Raw genomic sequence first — 20,392 nt, forward strand, 5'->3', positions numbered from 1 at the left:
GCCAAACTTGCAGGCAAGTTACCTCCGGCAAACTACCAATTTTCAACCTCAGTTGGGGAGCTGAGCCTTGAAAGGACAGGAGATTGCCCAGGGAGAGGATGAAGGGCAGGGGGGGAGGAGATTGGGGGTTGGGGAGAAGAACCAAGGACAACATGCTGGGGGGGGGGGGGGGGGAGGGAAAGCCCGGGACACAGTTGTCACAGGAACAATAAAGGGAAGCATTTCAAATTGGGAGAAGAAAAGGAGTCAAGTGAGAAAAAAAGGTGAGCTCTATAAAACATCCAACGTCTTTCAAAATTGGGAGGTGGCTGGTAGCTTTAGGGCTGCATACTTGGATGAGAAAGGGGAGGTCTGCTTTGAAACCTACAGCTAGGGCATATGGATATCCCCCCACCCACATGCACCCACCAACGGGAGGAAGAACTGTGTCCCTTCGCTTCAATCCAGTGGAAACAATGCACAGACTATATAAAACCTATGTCAGCCTGTAAAAGGGATCATGGAGGGGCGCCTGGGCGGCTCAGTCGGTAAAGCGTCTGACTTTGGCTCAGGTCATGATCTCACAGTTCATGGGTTCAAGCCCCACGTCGGGCTCTGTGCTGACAGCTCTGAGCCTGGAGCCTGCTTCGGATTCTGTGTCTCCCTCTTTTCTGTCTCTGCCTCTCCCCCACTTGCTCTCTGTCTGTCTCTCTCTCAAAAACAAATAAAGAAATTTTTTTAAAAACATTAAAAAAATAAAATGTATCATGTATGTCCAAATACAGGGTGACCCCAAATATAAGGTAATCTCCCCCTCATTTTTCCAATGGGAAGACCCTGTTCCTCAGAAAAAGGGTTTTGGAAAAGACACATATGTAATTTTTAAAAACGCAATGGATTTACCAAATGATCATTCTATTTATCTTCAAGAGCATATAACATAATGTTAACTTTAGAAATATTGTTCCTACACCCTCACCTTTCATGAAACAATTTTACTGAAACTTGTCACAGTCAGGACAGGGATGACAGAGCCTTCCTTTGGTGTTACCAGGGTTGCATGACCTTGCGGTGGACTGGATGTTTGTGATAACGCACTTTGTGAATACTGGCGGGTAGTCTCAGCACAAGCCATTTGAATAATAAGCACCCATTTAAAATCTCTGCAAATCAACAACTCGGGTGAATTGTTTTTAGAGTTGTCGCAGACCCTCACAACTGTGAGGTTATGACCCTGAAAGTTATTATTAAAGCCATGTAAAACGTCCTGGCCTGCCTTTCTATTCGTTTCCTCGGGTGACTTCTAAAGCTCCCAAAAGTCCTAAGTGAGTCAAGGTTAATGGGTCTTTTCTAGCTAGTACTTTGTTGTTGAAAATTAGACACTTCCTCTTTTCTGAAGAGAAGTAGGACATGATCTAATTTGACCTTCTATTCAAGCATTTACGGTAATTCCAAAAAAACTGCACGTACACACAAAACACTGGGCCAGCAATAGCCCAAACTGTGATCCTGTGCAAACTGATTATAAAGCAGCTGTGCTATTTAAATCTAAAGGAAGGCCACAGTTTGTTTCCAGCGAAATTAAACCTCTTTCCCTGGAAAGAATGGAAGCCACACTAAGGCATTAAAGGAGAAATTTGGTTCAGAACATACACTATGGAGAAAAACAATTGAGAGAGGTGAGGTATAAGAAAGCAACTGCCAAGAATTATAAAGCTAAGCTGGATAATTCTGGGCCCACAAAAGCCTAGTGAACAACCACAATGATGAGAAGAATGATATAAATGGAACACTAAAAATAAGAAAAAATGCAAAAGAGGGAAAAAAAAATGCCCACTTTTGAAACTGGGGAAATGTCATAAAACCAGGGGAGTAAGTATAAAATGTAATTGTTGGGCAAAGTGAGAAAAATATAATCAGTTTTCATTTCTACCCACCGCATCCCATAGTATCTATCCTTAGGACAAACGCTCAGAACAAACCTGTTACTGTTACTCGGTTGTTTACCTATTTATTACCCTTCTGTCAATGTTTCTAAATGTTTCGGACTGCCTAAACCTTCCAGGACTAAAGGTGAGCTACATTAGTCTCTGTTCAGGAAAGGAGTGTACCTCATCTACCCAAATGAAAGGAACATTCCACAACTTCTGGCTTTATCTATTGCTACCTTCTGCCTTGTCTTGAAATACATCTAGAAGGAGGGGGAGAATATTTTCCTTCTCTTCAGGAAGAAAGGCTTTAACATCATGTTTTTAAAAGTAGCTTTTGCGTCGGTATTTACCCAAAAGAGTCAAAAACTTATTTTTTTTTTTTTTTACAGGAGAGGGAAAGAGAGAATCTTAAGCAGGCTCCACGCTCAATACGGAGGCCTATGTGGCACTTGATCCCACAAACCTGGGATCATGACTTGAGCTGAAGTCGGGAGTTGGGATGCTCAACCGACGGTGCCAGCCAGGTGCCCCAAGAATCCGAAACTTGTGGACAGCAATGTTCATAGGAGCTTTATTCATAATTACCAAACCCTGGAAGCAACCAAGCCCTATCCACCAGGAGATGAATGGGTAAACAAACTGGGTGGTCCACCCAGACAAGGGAAAGTTAATTCAGCAATAAGAAGAAATGAGCTACCAAGTCATGAAAAGCCACGGAGGAACCTAAATGCATATGATTGAGTGAAAGATGCCAATCTGAAAAGGGCTACGTACTGTGTGATTCCAACCATATGACCTTCTGGAAAAGGCAAAACCATGGAGGCAGTAAAAAGATCCGTGGTTGCCTGAAGGAGGAGGAGGAGAAGAGGTGGCCCATAATTTTCATAGGTGGTGAAGTTATTATGATGCTGACATCAGGCATTTGTCAAAATCCACAGAACTGCACAGGGCGGAGAGAACCCTAATGTAAACTATGGGCATAAGCTAATGATAATGCATCAACATTGGTCCATCAATTCTAATAAATGTACTACGCTATCACAAGATATTAACCGGGAAAACCATGCGGAAGGGGGGTGGGAAGGCATATGGGAACTCTACAGTTTCAGCACCATTTTTCTGTAACCCTAAAACTGCTCTAAAAAAAATATAAAATCTATTAACTCTTTAAAAGTAGCTTTTGGATATTTTTCTCCCCTCCTAGAAGATCAGTACTAGGAATGTTACCACTACAAGCAAGTGCCTCACTCAGGATGTTCACTTCGGGGAACGCTTACCACCTGAAATTAATTACGAGCCCCATTCGGCACAGTGGACCATTCAGACCCTCTGCCCAGCTCTTCAACAACTGACCCCAGAGACCACAAATATTCCCAGGAGACCACAAAATTGAGAGACATCTTCTTGAATAATAAGAGGGATGAATCTATCCATAAGGTTTTAGCGGTAGCATATTTCACTGCATCTTTTTAAAAACAAACAAACAAAAATACTGGCAGGCCTCTGTTATCCAGAAAACCTCCCTGTGGTCCCTGTGAAAAGATGCTACTTACACTAGCCCCATCCCCGAGAACAAGATATTTGGCTCTGGTAAGCGTGAGATTTGCCATTTGGGAAGGAACGTTCTGACAGCGGACTGGTTCGCACTTGATGAGGGAGGCAATCCTCAATTTCACAGCAGTGTCCCTCGATAAGATTCATCACTTTATTGAGGGGAGAGAGAAGTAGGAGGCTCCTCCCACAGTCTTGCAGTGTGAGCGGGTCTTCCCTGTGGCTGGCAAACTGCAACTTCGGAGTGAACTTAAGCCTCGGAAGAGAAGAGAAGGAAAGAGAGTGGTCCCTGGATGGCGGGAGCGGGCAGGGGGTGGTGAAGACAGCTTTTTCTTGGCCAAAGGGGCTTCAAAGAGGAGACAGAGAGAGGGGATGGGGCGTGGCCTAATACAAGGGGGCACCAGAGGATCGGGTTACCTGGACAGTGTTGGGGCGGGGCGCCTGAGTCTTGAGAATTTACCAAAAGCAATTACTGTGTGTCTTGGGAACAAAGGAGGGAGCTTGGCCCACAAAAGGCCACCAGGGGCCCAGGCACAGAGCCTTCTCTGGACACCGGGCTGTTCCAGGAGCAATGCCCAAGGGCCTCATCATCACAGAGCTCTGGAGACCTGACACCGGGTCTCTCCGTCTCTACTAAGCTTGGGGAAGGGGGAGACTGAGAGGGGTTGATGGGTGTTTCTCCGGAGACTGAGAGGGCCCGAGGGGAGAGCCCTAATCACCAGCCCTTTGTTCTAGTTTATTTCAAAAGCACAAGCTCCAACGGGCCAGGCCGTGACTAGCAATTAAAGGTCCACCCACAAGCTACCAAGCGTGCCCCTCGCCTTCCTTCCCCCTGCACCCACCCACTCACCCAAACTCTCCTTGCATTTCTTGAACGATGGTAACCTCCAAACCTTCCAAGGTTTGGAGGCCAGCCGCCAAGAACTCCAGCCACAGCCCTCCCAGACAGAGGGGTGTGCTTTGGGGAGGGCTCTGTTGCCATAACAAACATAAGGGGTCCTGGCGCTCAGTGTGTGAGGAGAGGAGAAGCAGCCGCTGGGACCCTTCAGGGAAGGCGGCCAGGAGAGTACTGGGGAGGTGGAGAGTGGGCGTGTGTGCCTGCACAGGTGTGCCTGTGGGTGGCCATGTCTGCGTGCTCGTATGTGTGTGCACGGATGATCATTGTGTACGTGGGCATGCATGTGTGTGTGTGCCTGTAGGTGTGTGTGTGTGCCTGTAGGCGTGCGTGTGTGCACGTGAGCGGGTGTGAGGGCATGCGTGTGGTGTTGCATACATATGTGCATGTGTGCATGGTCGTGTGTGCATGCTTATGTGTATGTAGGTGAGCGTGTACACGCGTGCACACGTGAGCGCACTTGCGTGCACGCACATACACCCAGAACACTGGGGAGGAAGTGAAGGAAGGGGCTCTCCGCCGGCCTCTCCAAGGCCCTTTCCAGCCGGTACGGTCAAAGGTCAGGCCCCTAACAAACCTCAGGCCAAGTCACAGAGACCCCAGGTGCCACTCGGGTGGAGACAAAAGATGGAAGTGAAGACATGAGCGCAAGGCGCCTCCAAGAGGGGGGCAGCGACCCGGGGCAGAGACGCTGAGCACAGTCTCAGCCCCAGACCTGGCAGCTGGAGACAAGGACGGACAGGCTCTCTAACTGACCGTCCCGTGGCCGTGGGCAAGTAGTTTAAACTCCGAGCATCTGATTCTGGTTTGAAAAACGGCGTCCCAAGAGTGGCTACCTGGCAGGGCCCTTAGCAGGAGGGAAACTGAGCCCCAGTGTCTTGTGGCCACTCCCAGGCTAACCTACCATTGGCAGAGATGAGGATAATAAAGGTGCTAAGAGCAAGTGCCCTCCTCTGGAGGAGAGCCCAGAAAAGACTTAAAAAGGTGATTAGTTGGGTGATAAGCAAACAGCACTGGGGGCCATTAGCCCTCCACGGAAAGGTCAGAGAGAAAGAGCCCAGGGGGTGGCCAGAGCAAGCTCACACAGGATCAGGTCTGGAGGAGACATTGGTGCCTGTGGAGATTGATTTTAGCAATAAGCTAAGAATAAAGCATCCAAGGGGCGCCTGGGTGGCTCAGTCGGTTGAGCATCTGACTTCGGCTCAGGTCATGATCTCGCGGTCTGTGAGTTCGAGCCCCGCGTCGGGCTCTGTGCTGACAGCTCAGAGCCTGGAGCCTGTTTCAGATTCTGTGTCTCTTCTCTCTGACCCTCCCCCGTTCATGCTCTGTCTCTCTCTTTTAAAAAAAAAATTTTTTTTAAATAAAAAAAAAAAAGAATAAAGCATCCAAGAAAAGCACCTAACTCCCCAAGGCCATAGGCATTTTGCAGGAAACGAGTTTTTGGGGGGTTAGGTTTATCTTCAAAAGCACTGTATTAAAAGCAAATGATTTCTTAATCACTGATTTACTTACAATATGGGCATTCTGATAAAACACAAGAATCATTTGTGAAGCACGTACCTGATTTATTTACTCAAAATGAAACCTTTATTGAATTCCTACAATGCTCCAGATATGAACTGTTTATAAAGTGAAAGAGCTACTCACTCACTAAAAAGATGATACTCTACAAATTGGGACCCGAAAAATAAACAAACTGGTACTAAGTCAATGAAGAAACGCCCCCTTTTTTTTTTTTGCCTTTTTTTTTTTTTAAAGTTTATTTATTTTTGAGAGAGAGGGGAAGGGAACGAGCAGGGGAGGGCCCAAGAGAGAGGGAGAGAGTCCCAAGCAGGCTCTGCATTGAACCGACACCCAAGAGTTGGGACATTTAACCGACTGAGCCACCTAGGCGCCTGGAATCTCCTTTGATATTCTAGGGACGATATGGAATATTCCAGAATGAACTGGCTGCCAAAAAGCCTCCATCCCAGTGCTAACTCTGACACTAGCTGTAGTCATTCAACTGGCCTTCATTCATTCCACAAAGTCTTGCTGTATGCTTACTGGGCTGCATGCTGGGCTACCTGTGGCCTGTGCAGAAAACAGATACCAAACAAGAAAGCTACCGTTTGAAAAGTTTGGAATGCAAAGTAGAAATGCAGTGTGCGTCTAGGACCAGGGACCTAGCCTGGAGAGCCTCCTGGAGGAGGTGATCTTAGAACAAGGACCTGAAGAATGAGCAGGGCAGGATGAGGTACTCCATACTTACTGCCTCAGTTTGGACACTTCACGTGAATGGACTAATTGAATCCTCATGACAACCACGTGAAGTGGATGACCCATTATCCCTATTGTGTAGAGAGGCACATAAGCCTGAGCGATTTGCCCAGGGCAGCTTTTAAGTGGCAGAACCAGCACGTGGGTGCAGGCGGTCTGGCTTCGGAATCAACGCCGCTGATCACCCTGCAACCCGCTCCATAGAGTTGCTGCGTTAGAGCTTTGTGAAATCTCGTAGTTCCGATCCGATTTTTTAAACCCAGCTCAACACAAAACCTTTGCTAAATGTGACCAGCGTCTCCAGATATGTGAGGTCTCTCAGCAGAAGGCCCAGGGATCCCAAACAGTTGCTGAATGTAAGCAGAAGTCACCTCCTCCTCGTCCACCTTTCCTGCCCTCCCCTCTCCAAGAAAACCTGCAAGTTAAAAGAACTCAATGCCCCACCACTGCGTGGTGTGCCTGCTTCTTGTCAGACCCAAGAGAACAAAGGAGTGTCCCTTCTCTTCCACCACATTCCTCTTGAGCGGAGAGGGTCCTTTCCCGATACTGATGAATGAGGAAGGTCATGGCCCTGGGAGTGGCAGTGTTGACGTACATCCAAACACAGGCTCGCACTCCCTTTGATCATGAGTCTCTCAGCCCTGGTCCTGCGGGCCCCCTCGGCTCCTCTCTTCCTGCTCAGGGATGGCGGTATTGTGTTACACTGTTACGTTTTGTCTGTACGGTTTGATCGGACTTTGTTATTTTGAATGAACCGATGAATCTCAAATTAGCCTGTCCGCGGAATCACACTTTTCATTGACTGATGTTAAGAGTCAACGCTCTATATACAACAGGCAGATCATCAGGTTTGGGCACCGTGCTGGGCGAGCACGTTTGAGAGAGAGAAAAAAAAAAATCGTTATATTTTAAACGTGGAGTTTTCTCAGGCCATCCTAACACGAAGTAAGGAAGAAATCAGACCATACTCTACTTTTGTAAAAGTCAGCCACAGCCCTACTATAGCAAAAGACAAAGGAGCCGGCAGGCCCAGTGTAAAATGAATTTCTCTGCCGGCTGCTAAGGGAATCTTGCTATATACAGCTTTAGTTTCCTTTTCTCTTTTTCTGCTTACAATATTTACATGATTTTTAAAGATTTCCTTCCTGTAAAGGATATTTCAGTAGTTCCGAGTCGACAATTAAATATTTAGATTTCATATCACAGGAAACAAGGGCTTTGCCAAGCATTAAGCTGATGAGAATACAAGGATATAGTATCAGCCTAATCAGGAACTGTGCTGTTAGAGCATCCTCTACCACACTAACCAAAAGCCCTTTAAATCACTGGACAGGCACAGTCACCAAAACTCACCCTAAATCCTTTTGGGATGATCCAGTCTACTTGCTCAGAAATCTTCCCACGAGGGACTCCCAGGGCATCTCTGAAATACCATACTCTTTTATTCATTTGAAAAATCTAACTTCAAAATAATTTATGAAACAACAGTTTCAAACAGAGAGGGAGGCAACAAACTGAGGGTTGATGGGGGGGGGGGGGGGAATGGGTGATGGGCATCAAGGAGAACACTTGTTGGGAGGAGCACTGGGAATCATGGGAATCTACCCCCACAACCAAGAGCACACCATATACGCTGTGCATTAGCCAACGTGACAATACATTACGTTAAAAAAATAATTTAAAAATCTGGTAAATACGAAAAAGAAAGAAAGAAAGAAAAAGAAATCCATTTCTTCTTTGCAACCTACAGGAGAGAAACTGCCACCATGGGAAAGGGCTACAGTAAAGGCTATACCAGCGGTGACCGGGTCATGTATGCTGTTAGTGGTACGGAATTTGGGAAAGTCAAGACATTCAGCTAGAGTCAGCCCATGAGTCTCTCCTGCACGATCATGTTCCTGTGATGTCTCCACCACCTAACCACCCACGTCCGTGCGCACTGGCACTCATTAACACGATCGCCAGAGAGAAAAACAAAGGACTCCTCCCTCAACGACACCTATGTTTCCAAACTCCCCTAACTTTGAAAGATCTGAGCCTCTACCATCGCCGGCTTATGAACGCCTTTCCGAGGACAGAGAAAGAAGGAGAATGTCAGAGATCAGAGGAAGAAAAGCACACCGTCTTTGCTATCAAAACATGATTAAATTCATTCCTTTGACGTCCTGACAGTAATTGTGCCGAGAGGGATGGGAATCTGTTAAAATGACTTTAAAAGCGTTGTTGAGAATTTCCTGCCGGAGAAGACAGTGAGCATGCACTGGATTTCCCTTTGTTGTCCTCAGGATCCTGCGAAGCTGGGCGCTCAGCTGGTTTTTGACAGCTCAAAACCCTTGTAATGACACCCCGAGACCTGCAGAAAGCTTGGACCCCCCGTTCTATTTGCCACTCTGACCAGCAGAGTCAGTAACCCAAGCTGATTCATTCGTGAGGTCTCTGCCTTTGTCTCCCTAATAAACAAAGCTACAACCAGGCACACTCACGGCCATTGTTCTCCTGTAAGGGCAGAGCTGTGACACGGCAGGCCGCACCAGGGTATTGATGGAAAGAGCCACAGTGTTATTCCCTTAAAACTTCCCAACGTTCCCTTCCCTGCTGACAGGAACTCGAAGAGTTCCAATGAGGCGTGATTTCATGACAACATGTGTGACTAAGAAAACATGTACACGGAGAGACTGTCACCTCAGTGAGGAACCGATCTGCCTGAATGATGCCTGGCCAAGGCCCTGGAATCGCTCTGAGCCAGGGGACCTCCCCCACCGTGTCCACAGGCTTAAGCACCACGGGGTAGACCATCCAATCCCATTAGTCATCATTTAACCTTTTTTTTTTTTTTAACGTTTATTTATTTTTGAGACAGAGAGAGACAGACCATGAACGGGGGAGGGTCAGAGAGAGGGAGACACAGAATCTGAAACAGGCTCCAGGCTCTGAGCTGTCAGCACAGAGCCTGACATGGGGCTCGAACTCACGGACCGCGAGATCACGACCTGAGCCAAAGTCGGCCGCTTAACCGACTGAGCCACCCAGGCGCCCCGCATCCAATCCCATTAGTAAGGAAAGGCCCTCTTCACCTTGAAAGTCTACAAGCTCTGTTAATTAAAGGCCTAGAGCTGCTTTCTTCACTGATCAGAATATGAATGGCTTTCAAACACATAAAACGCACCGTTAGAAGCTGAATTTTTAAAAATATGTGTCTACTGGGGCCCCCGGCTGGCTCTATTGGTTAAGCGTCCGACTCTTAATCTCTCTCAGCTCAGGACATGATCTTGAGGTTCCTAAGCCTGAACCCCCTGCCGGGCTCTGTGCTGACAGTGTGGAGCCTGCTGGGGATTCTCTCTCTCTCTTTCTCTCTCTCCCCCCCATCTCTGCCCTTCTCCCACTTGCACACGCTCACGCACTCTCTCTCAAAATAAATAAGTAAACTTAAAAAAAGATACACACACACACACACACGTGTGTGTGTTTACTCAAAAGGTCAAATGCAGAGTTAACATATAACCTAGCAGTTCCTCTGCTAAAAGCAGAATTCTTCAAAAGAAGTGAAAACACATGTTCATGCTCTAACTTGCACATGAGTGTTCATAGCAGCATTGTTCATAATAGACCAAGGTACAAACAACCCCACAGACTTTTGTTTCCTTTTATAAAAAATGTCCAGAGCAGGCAAATCCACAGACAGAAAGTAGATTAGTGGTTGCCAGGGGCTGGCAGGAGGCGGGAATGGAGAGTGGCTGTTGATGGGTACAGGGTTTCTTTTTTGGAGGGATGAAAATATTCTAAAATTAGTGGCAAGAGTTGCACAATTCTGTTACGATGCTAAAAATGCCTGAACTGTACACGTTAAAATAGTGACTTTCGTGGTATGTGAATTGTACTTTGATACAAAACAATTTTTAAACATGGGGCACCTGGGTGGTTCAGCTGGTTAAGTGTCTGACTCTTGGTTTGGGCTCAGGTCATGATCTCACAGTTTTGTGAGGCTGAACCCCAAGTCGATCTCTGCCCGAGCAGCATGGAGCCTGCTTGGGATTCATTCATTCTCTCTCTCTCTCTCTCTCTCTCTCTCTCTCTCTCTCCTGCTCTCTCTGCCCTTCCTGTGCTCACACTGTCTCTGTCTCTCTCAAAATAAACTTTTATAAATAAATAAATAAAATGATAATCAATTAAATGTGACCCTAAGTCACAGCCCAGAGTAATTACTGATTATAATTTCAAGAAGGAAGAAGTATGAATTTATTGGTAAAGTCAACATTTTCTTGGGGGTAAAAAAGGGCACTTTTTAAACATTTTTCTTTCTTTTGTTTTCATTGTATTTTAATACAGCACTAAAAATAGGCCCCCACCACCCACGGCAACATTGCTAGGCATGCTATTTCCATTCACTTTTCCTTGTGGAGCTCCCCCTCAGGAGGGAACAGACTGTTAAAAAAAAAAAAAAAAGTTTGACTTTCATAATCATTTGCAAGGTTAGTCTGGCTCGTGAGACACTCCCCTTACTTTCAAGAGCAAATTCACAATTTAAACGGTGATTCAAGGGGGGCCTGGGTGGCTCAGTCGGTTGAGCATCAGACTTCGACTCAGGTCATGACCTAATGGGCTTGTGAGTTCGAGCCCCGCGTCGGGCTCTATGCTGACAGCTTGGGAGCCTGGAGCCTGCTTCGGATTCTGTGGTTCCCTCTCCCTCCATGACCCTCCCCTGCTCATGCTCTGTCTCTCTCTCAAAAAAAAAAAAAAATGTGATTCAGTTCTGTTGAATAAAACAGCTACTACCATACGTAAAGCAAATACAACGAAAGCATCATCCACAGCACCAGCTGAAAAACCATCCCATGCCACCTTAACATTGATTCGAGCAGCCAACACTTACATGTATGGACCCAGCACTGTTCTCAGCACTTTTCATAGATTAACTCATTGCATTCTCTACACGGACCCTTACAACAACCATGAGGCAAGGATCATTCCTCTTCCCATCTTACAGAAGAAGAGACTGAAGTTCAGAGTGGTGAAGTTACTTGCCCAGGGTCACACAACTGTGGAGGGGTAGAGCCAGGATGCAAACCCCGGCACCCTGGTTTCAGAGGTCACTCTTTCCACCCCACGATGGCACCAACCCAGCTCACAAAACAATCCCCCGACACAGAAATCCGGAGACGGGGCACAGCGTGCTGCAACAATTCAGCTTGACGAGAGCGCACTGACCCGCTGTGCCGTCCGCTCAGCACAGAGTCGGTGATAGTGAGCGTGGCACGGCCCTTACCTGTGGACCACCCCAGCCCGGTGCAGGTGCTCCACGGCAGAGATGAGCTGCCGGATGTATCTGCGGGCTTCAGACTCCTCTAGCCGCTTCTTCTCATAGATCTTGTGCATCAGGTTGCCTCCAGGGCACAGCTCCATGACCAGGTAGTAGCTATTTTCCGTCTCCAAGATATCAAGGAGCTGGGTGATGTTGGGGTGGCGGATCATCTGCTGAATCTGCCCCTCTCGCCGAAGGTTTTTGGTGACGTAAGTGTCCTTTTTGGCTCTCTTCTTGTCAATGACCTTTATGGCCACCTGAGGAGACACCGAGAACATGGCTGTTGTCAGATGCTGCAAAGGTTATTCCTTAACTAGGCACAAGAACCCTAGGAAAATACATAGCTACTTCTCTGTACCAGGGGGAAAACCCCCTCATCTAAAAATAGCATCCGGGGGGAAAAAAACCCAAAAATGTAACATCAGGAACCAGACCCGATTATTGAGGAAGAGAGTGAAATTCACTTAGGCCAACTTGGACGGTCTGGAAGGCTCAGTGAAGAGTCAGTGTCAAACTTGGTTATCCCCGGCGTGAAATGCCAAGTTCCAGTCCAGCCAAGGGCCTCTCCTGGCTCCCTCTCAGGCTGAGCCATCATCCATCCGGGGGCGGGGTTCCCCCAGGCCTCCACTTCTGACAGAGTCAAATCTGCCCTCGTCTTTAGTTCCGGGTGGAGGACGCAATGCCCTCTCCTTCCTCCCGCCACGGAAGAGCATCCTTTTCTTTCCCTTGGCGAGTCATGGCTCACATTAGCTCTTGGCCCCTATGTCAGGGTGCAGCCAGTTGGTGGCCCACAATTGTGTCTCAGCTGCCCACAGGACACCGCTCCTGGGTCACTGCCCTCACAAGCAACGTGTCACATGCACAGACCCTCCAGCCTCCTGCAAAGGCAGGGAAAGAGGGACGGGGGTGGAGATGGTCTTTCCCAGCCAAATCTGCACCCCTTCCCTTTGGCGGGCTTCACCTCTCTGCTCACCAGCTCACCGGGCCCTAAAACACACCCCTGTTTTTGCCCTCTCCCGTCTTCACTCCTCTCGCTAGGAGACCAGCCGCTGACATCATGTCGCTTCCTCCTGCTGATGCCTCCTCACCTGTCCTTCCTCTGTTCCCATGCCACCGGTCGGGCTCATTTAGGACTGTGCCTCCTATCCCCCAGACGGACCATCTCTGTGACTCAAAGTTGTTTGGGACATTCCCAAAGCAAGGGACATTCCCGTGCAAGGCTCTCAAGGCAGGGGCCCCGCCCCGCAGGACAAAAAAGAGTGGGTTTTCCACTTCTGTTTATTTCCTTTTTTTGTGATTGTACTTTGTCACTTTCCTAATATACCCCATATATTAGTACCAAGTTATGACACAGATAAAAAACATAAATGATTGAGGGGCGCCTGGGTGGCCCAGTAGGATAAACATCTGGCTCTCAATCTGGGCTCAGGTCAAGATTTCACAGTTGGGGGGGATATCATATCCAGCTCCGCCCTGACAGTGAGGGGCCTGCGTGGGATTCTCTCTCTCCTTCTCTCCACCCCTCCCCTGTGCTTGCTTGCTTTCTCTCTCAAAATAAAGAAATAATAAATAAATGAATGCTTGACTGATAGATGATTGATAGGTAATATTTATAGTGAGCTGCTCAAATGTTACTTCTTGACTCAGGTTTGTGATTAAAAACTAAATGAGGGGCGCCTGGGTGGCTCAGCTGATTAAGCATCCAACTCTTGATTTCAGCTCAGGCCATGATCTCACAGTTCGTGGGATCAAAACCCATGTGGGGATCTGCACTGACAGCATGGAGCCTGCTTGGGATTCTCACCCTCTCTGCCCCTCCCCTGCTCATCCGCGCTCTGTCTCCCTCTCCTCTCTCAAAACAAAACAAACATTTAAAAAAAAAAAAAAAACCTAAAAAACTAAACTAAAACAAAGTCCAGTCACCTGGACTATGACATCAACGTCCTACCTCTTTTCCTGGCCCCCTAAAGTCACTCTATGCTCTGCCTCAAAATCCATGGGTCTGGAACTCTGATTTCTTGCTTAAAGCTCTTTGGGGCTCACTGCTGTCTGCAGGGCAAGGTCCACACTCCCTGGCCCAGCACTCAAGCTTCTCCGTCTTGTCAGACACTGCAAGCAAAGGTTATTCCCTAACTATTCACAAGAACCCTAAGAAAGTGCTACTTCCCTGTACCAGGAGAAACACCTTATCTAAAATGGCATCAGGGGCGCCTGGGTGGCTGAGTCTAAGTGTCCGACTTCGGCTCAGGTCATGATCTCACGGTTCGTGAGTTCGAGCCCCACACTGGGCTCTGTGCTGACAGCTCAGAGCCTGGAGCCTACTTCAGATTCTGATTCTGTGTCTTCCTTTCTCTCTCTGCCCTTTCCCCACTCATGCACTCGCTCTCTCTCTCTCTCTCAAAAATAAATAGGCATTAAAAAATTATTTAAATAAGTAAATAAATAAATAAATAACATAGCATCAGGGGATGGCCTGGGGGCCAGTCTCCTCACTCTCCTGAACACACTGGGTTACTCTGCGAGCTTGAGCCCAGGCCACCCCCTCACCCAATTGGACACCCCAGTCCTTGAGCCACTAACTCAAATCCCACCTCCCTCCCAGGGGGTGCTTCAGCTCTCTTTCTCTTGTGCCCACCATAGCCACCATCTGATGATATGAACTTTGAAGATGCTCTGTGTCAGCAACATGCAGATATACGATACGGTATCGTTAACAACAGCCACCATGCCACATGTGACATCCCTAGCCTTATTTATTTTATAACTGGAAGTTTGTGCCTTCACCCATTGTGATGGGGGGGGTCTTCAGGTCTTTAATCCAAAGATATAACTAAGAAAGACAATCAGCCAGTAGGGATGCAATCCTCCCATAGAGGGTTAAGAGTTATACTCAGGCTGGAGTTTGGCCCCCACAAGTAAATGCTAGACTGAAAGCTGTAAAAACTGTATTCACCCATGACCAAAAGATAAAGAAAAAAAGTATATATACACATATATACGCACATCCATGCTTGTGCACACACGTACATATGCATAGACATACACAACCACATATACACGCGTGTATGTGTGCGCATACGTGCATGTAACATAGCCACTGTCTTGTGGGGGTGGAGAGAAAGAGCGATGCTGAAAAGTACAATTAGACTCTGTCTTTGCTTGTGGCTTTGCTTGCAATGGTTTAAAAATGACACCCTTTGGCAATGAAATTCTTAAAAGTACTATGAATGAACAATAGTCTGAAAGCCCGGCGGTAATACAATATGCCTTTTTCAACAGAGCACACAATGGTTATTAGGATAATTTACTTAGCTCTTTAATTGCCTGTAGTCGATTATGTAACGGCCACCCAAAGACTTTAAATCCTAATCCCCAGAACATGTGAATATGGCCTTATTTGGAAAAAGTGAAGGATTTTGAGATGAGATTAACCTGGACCATCTGAGCGGGCCCTACATGGCAGCACAAGTGTCCTTATAAAATAGGAGGGGTGGGAGGGGGGTTCACACGAACGCACAGAGGAGAAGTCTGCGTGAAGAAGGAGGATGGCCCACAAGCCAAAGAATGCCGCAGCCACCAGACTCATCGGACAGAGCACGGCCCCCTCAATGCCTTGCTTTTTTGGTCCAGTGAAACGGATTTGGGACTTCCAGGCTCCAGAACTGTGAGAGAATCAATTTCTGTTGTTTTAAGCCCCCGAGTTTGTGATGCTTTGTGACAACGGCCCCAGGAAGCCAGCACACCACATGTGCCCCACTGTCATTTGGTATCTTGGTTTCCACGTTCTGTGGCTTCTGAGAGCCCCTCGGTGAAGACCCCTGAGCCCGAAAGCCACCTCATTAATGCCCCTCTCCATTTCCACACACCACCTCATCCCTGGGCTCTTTAATCCACCCCCTAAACTTACCAACCCCGCCTCGATAATACTGAAAATGGAATGTTTAACCAGCTTCATCTGTAACAACTAACATGGGAAACGCTGAGCGGGAAATTAAGGAAAAGGCAGTCAACGATCAGCAAAGGAAGGCATCTAATTTGACGGTAATCAGACATTTGCAGGCAGAGTAGATCTAACGCTGATTCTACAAGGTTGAAGCTTGGCATGATGATGGGTCTCGAGCTGAAAGGATGAACTGCTTCAGTCAGGCGAGTTTTAAAAAGTAAAAATTAAGGGGCGCCTGGGTGGCTCAGTCGGTTAAGCGTCCGACTTCAGCTCAGGTCACGATCTCGCGGTCCTTGAGTTCGAGCCCCGCGTCGGGCTCTGGGCTGATGGCTCAGAGCCTGGAGCCTGCTTCCGATTCTGTGTCTCCCTCTCTCTCTGCCCCTCCCCCATTCATGCTCTGTCTCTCTCTGTCCCCAAAATAAATAAACGTTAAAAAAATTAAAAAAAAAAAAAAAAAAGTAAAAATTAAATGTGTGCAGACTCACTGAGGACCAAGTCCAAGGACCCCAACTGGAGAAGGGTGTGTTTGGAGAAGAGGGCGGGCGGGCGGGGGGGGGGGGGGTAGTGATGTCAAGGGAGCTTGGCAGCTTGGATGTCACCCTGAGCACATCAAGAGAAACAATTCTGCTGTGAAAGGTAAATCAAACAGCTCCAGATCGTCAACAGACTCAAGCTTGCAAAGCTTCTTGAAATTTACAAAGGCCTCCGTTTTCAAAGATTGACGCCATGTTTCCAAGATGCGCAGCCGAGTCTCGCGGTGGTGCAAACATCAGAGCGAGACTAACACGGCTCCCGTGAGCCACGGTTGAAAACAGATTATTCACCAACTTCTCTCATTAATTAAGAAATCGCATTTCTCACAACATGGCAACTCCCACCCTCTTCCCCACCCCACCCTGCTCCCACCAAAAAGAAAAAAAAAAAAAAAAATGCCTATCAGTGACGGGTAAGATCAGCAAATTTAAATGGCTAAGCTCCTGAGGTGCTCGGGTGGCTCAGTTGGTTAAGTGTTAGACTGTTGATTTTGGATCAGAGCACGATCTCACTGTTCGTGAGTTCGAGCCCCGAGTGGGGTTCTGTGCTGATAGCACAGAGCCTGCTTGCCCTCCAACACAGAAAAGGGGGAGGAGCACAAGCATAGGGATCCCAATCCATCAGGAGGAAGACAAGGTACAGAAAGGAGTTCGTGCTTAATGGCATGTAGTAGGAGAAAAAAAATCCAACACTGAATTTTACTCAGAATGAGGGACGCACAAAGGCATCCGACCCCGTTGCAGCACACGCTGGGACCTAAGATAATGTGCAGAAAGCACTCAGTACGATGTCTGACACATAGTAAGTGCTCCTTAAATTGGTGCTCTGACTAGTGTTACCATTCTACATTCACGGAAGCAGCCTGTAGACAGGGTGGGAAAGCACTCCAGTTTGGTTCAGCTCAGGAAAAAAAAAAAAAAGTGCATTTCCCTCCCCGGCAGATTAAAAAAGAAGCCTGAACCCCATTTCAGTGTCCCGAACTCTCTGGAATAGAGCTGCTTTTAAATCCCGAGGCAGTGGTTTAATATCAGCCTACTTCTCTCATCTTCTTTAAATATTGACTTAGTTGAGACTGTCTACATAGGATCAGCGTTAACAGGATTTAAAATTCATCCCTTCATCCCCGATCACCCTCCACTGCCTTTAAAATTCATGACTCTCAAACACATCAAGAATCATACATGTGTCTAATCTCTAAAATGAAAAGACAGATATAAAATGGATCTTCCATATGAGTAAGAAAAAGAATGCTGACCACAGACCCCCTCTTTAATACCACAAAAACACACATGTATGTCCCCCACGTCTTATCCGTTCTACGGTATGTGCTGTGTTTTTGAAAGTTCAGCCTTTCTTTAATCACAGTGCTATTATACCATAATGTTTTAGATAATCAGAAGGCACAGGGAGTAAGAGGCCCTGACCAACTGAATTTTCTTATTACATGGAAATTAGCCAAAAAAAAAAAAAAAAAAAAAAAAGGAGCTTTCTTCCAGAATGCTTTGGTTTCTTTTTTATGTTTTAATTAAAAAAAAAATTTTTTTTAATGTTTTTATTTTTGAGAGAGAGAGAGAGAGAGAGAGTGACAGAGTGTGAGTGGGGCAGGGGAGAGAGAGGGAGACACAGAATCCAAAGCAGGCTCCAGGCTCCGAGCTGTCAGCACAGAGCCCGACCCGGGGCCCTAACTCACAAACCATAAGATGATGACCTGAGCCAAAGTCGGATGCTTAACTGACTGAGCCACCCAGATGCCCTGCTTTGGTCTCTTAATGAATAATTTACGTTAAACTCAAAAGACTCTTTCCTTCTTCAGCAAACATTTATTAAGCACCTAAAATGTATCTGACACTGTTCCATGTGCCAAGTACACACTATGGAAGGGACACGGGTCTTCGGGCTCTTTCTCGGGGATAACTCAGATCCTTTGGAGTGTTCAAGATCACCATCTGTTACGGACTGAATTGTGCTCCCCCGCTGCAAAATTTGTATGTTGAAGCCCTAACCCCCAAGGTGACTATATTTGGGAAAAGGGAGGTAATTAAGGCTAAATGAGATGATAAGGGTAAGGCCTTAATCCAACAGGACTGGTGGCCATATAAGAAAATGAAGAGGGGCGCCTGAGTGGTTCAGTCGGGTAAGCGTCTGACTCTTGATATCGGCTCAAGTCGTGATCTCACAGTTCATGGGTTTGAGCCCCGTGTTGGGCTCTGTGCTGACAGCTCAGAGCGTGGAGCCTGCTTCGGATTCTGTGTGTGTGTGTGTGTGTGTGCGTGTGTGTGTGTCAAAAATAAACAAACATTAAAAAAAAAAGGAGGAAGAGATACCAGAGATATCTCTCTCTCTGCACATGCACAGGGGAAAGGTCACATGAGGACACAGCAGGAGGACGGCCATCTACAAACAAAGGAGGAGGTCTCACCAGAAACCAACCCTACTGGCACGTGATCCTGCACGTCCAGACTCCGGGGCTGAGAGACTATAAGTGTGTGTTGTTTAAGGCCCCAGTGTGTGGGGTCTGGTTACGGCAGCCAAGAGGACCACCTGACCATCCAAGCATCACGTACTACCACGGGGTTCCCTCATCCTGCAGGAGAATGAAAAGGTAGAGCCAAGGGCTCCTGTCCCTTCCCCGAGGGCTGGGGCCAGACCTCACAGTTCCTGGCGTGATCTCCGCCGCTTTCCACACCGCGGCGGGTGACAGGGTGGCGCAGCCTGGCAGCCGGGCCTGCGGGCTCGGGGGCCGGGAGCCTGGACTCCAAAGCCGGTCTCTGCCACTTGGTAGCTTGGACCTCTCCAAGCCTTAGCGTCCTCACTTTTTAAAACGACGCAGGGAGGGCCACTAACACACACCTCACAGGGATGCTGGAGAAATGAGCGAGGCCACCCAGGGTGTTGAGCACCAGCCGCGCTCAGGAAAGCCCTCGGGAAGCGATCGCTGTTAGGAGCTGCATTTTTGTGCGAGACGAGGAGGAAGAAGACGCAGAGGCACCCAGCCCCACGGCTCCCGGGTCCTCACCGCAGGTCTGGGGCCCTCAGACCACCAGTCAGGAGGTCAGAGCAGTGCCTCCTGCTTCTCCCCATGGCTCAGCCTTCCCAGCCTCCCCCCACCCCCACCCCCGCCTCCTCCCTCCTTCCCAGCCTCCCCCTGCCCCCAGCCTCCTCCCTCCTTCCCAGCCTCCCGCCCCCAGCCTCCTCCCTCCTTCCCAGCCTCCCGCCCCCAGCCTCCTCCCTCCTTCCATGCCACCAACATGCCATCCACCCACCTCTACTTCTAGCCCCTCCACTTCCACGCGCTGTGTATTCACACCCCCCCAACACCTATGTCCTGCTCGCCTCTTTCCCGAGCCCTGACTGCCTGTGGGCACCTCCACCACCTCTCCTGGGTCGCCTTCCCCCACCCCTGCCTGGAATTCCCTCCCACACAGCACTCTTCCCTGGCCAGGACCCGCTCCCTCCTCCACCCCAGACTGGCTCAGGTCACCGGGTGCTTCCCCAGCTGTCATGCTCATCACACACACTTAACGGTTTGGGACACCTTCACTGGAATCTCCCAGAAGGCAGCAGTTGTATCTGGTCTCCTCACTTTTGTGTTCCCAGCTTCTAGGTCAGTACATGGCTCATGGGGAGCTCTTGAGGGAGAAAAAGGGAGGGAGAGAAGGAAGGAAAGAAGGAAGGTGGGGAGGAAAGGAGGGAGAGAGGAAGGAAGGAAGGGAAGAAGGGGGAGGGAAGGAAGGAAGGAAGGAAGGAAGGAAGGAAGGAAGGGGAGGGAAGGAAGGAGGGAAGGAGGGAAGGAAGGAGGGAAGGAAGGAAGGAAGGAAGGAAGGAAGGAAGGAAAGGGAGGAAGGGAGGGAGGGAGGGAAGGAGGGAAGGAAGGAAGGAAGGAAGGAAGGAAGGAAGGAAGGAAGGGAGGGAAGGAAGGAAGTTAGGAAGGTCCCACCAGTCTGCCACAGGTGGTCAGTACGGTGACCTCTTGGTCACCTCTACTCCCGCCTTGGGTAGGT

The 20,392-nt window shown here is 48.2% G+C and overlaps 1 protein-coding gene across 2 annotated transcripts in view; it reads right to left on the reverse strand.

Annotated features, from left to right (window-relative positions):
- The window catches only part of HUNK (hormonally up-regulated Neu-associated kinase), a 110,750-nt gene that overhangs the window by 54,006 nt on the left and 36,352 nt on the right, over positions 1-20,392 (reverse strand). For both annotated transcript variants that reach the window (XM_078452846.2, XM_078452845.2), the window contains exon 2: positions 11,879-12,171. In XM_078452846.2, the coding sequence (XP_078308972.1) occupies positions 11,879-12,171 (293 nt within the window). The remainder of the gene's footprint in view (positions 1-11,878; positions 12,172-20,392) is intronic.

Source organism: Panthera onca, chromosome C2 (genome assembly GCF_046562875.1).
Source record: "Panthera onca isolate mPanOnc1 chromosome C2, mPanOnc1 haplotype 2, whole genome shotgun sequence".
NCBI classification, from domain to species: Eukaryota; Metazoa; Chordata; class Mammalia; order Carnivora; family Felidae; genus Panthera; species Panthera onca.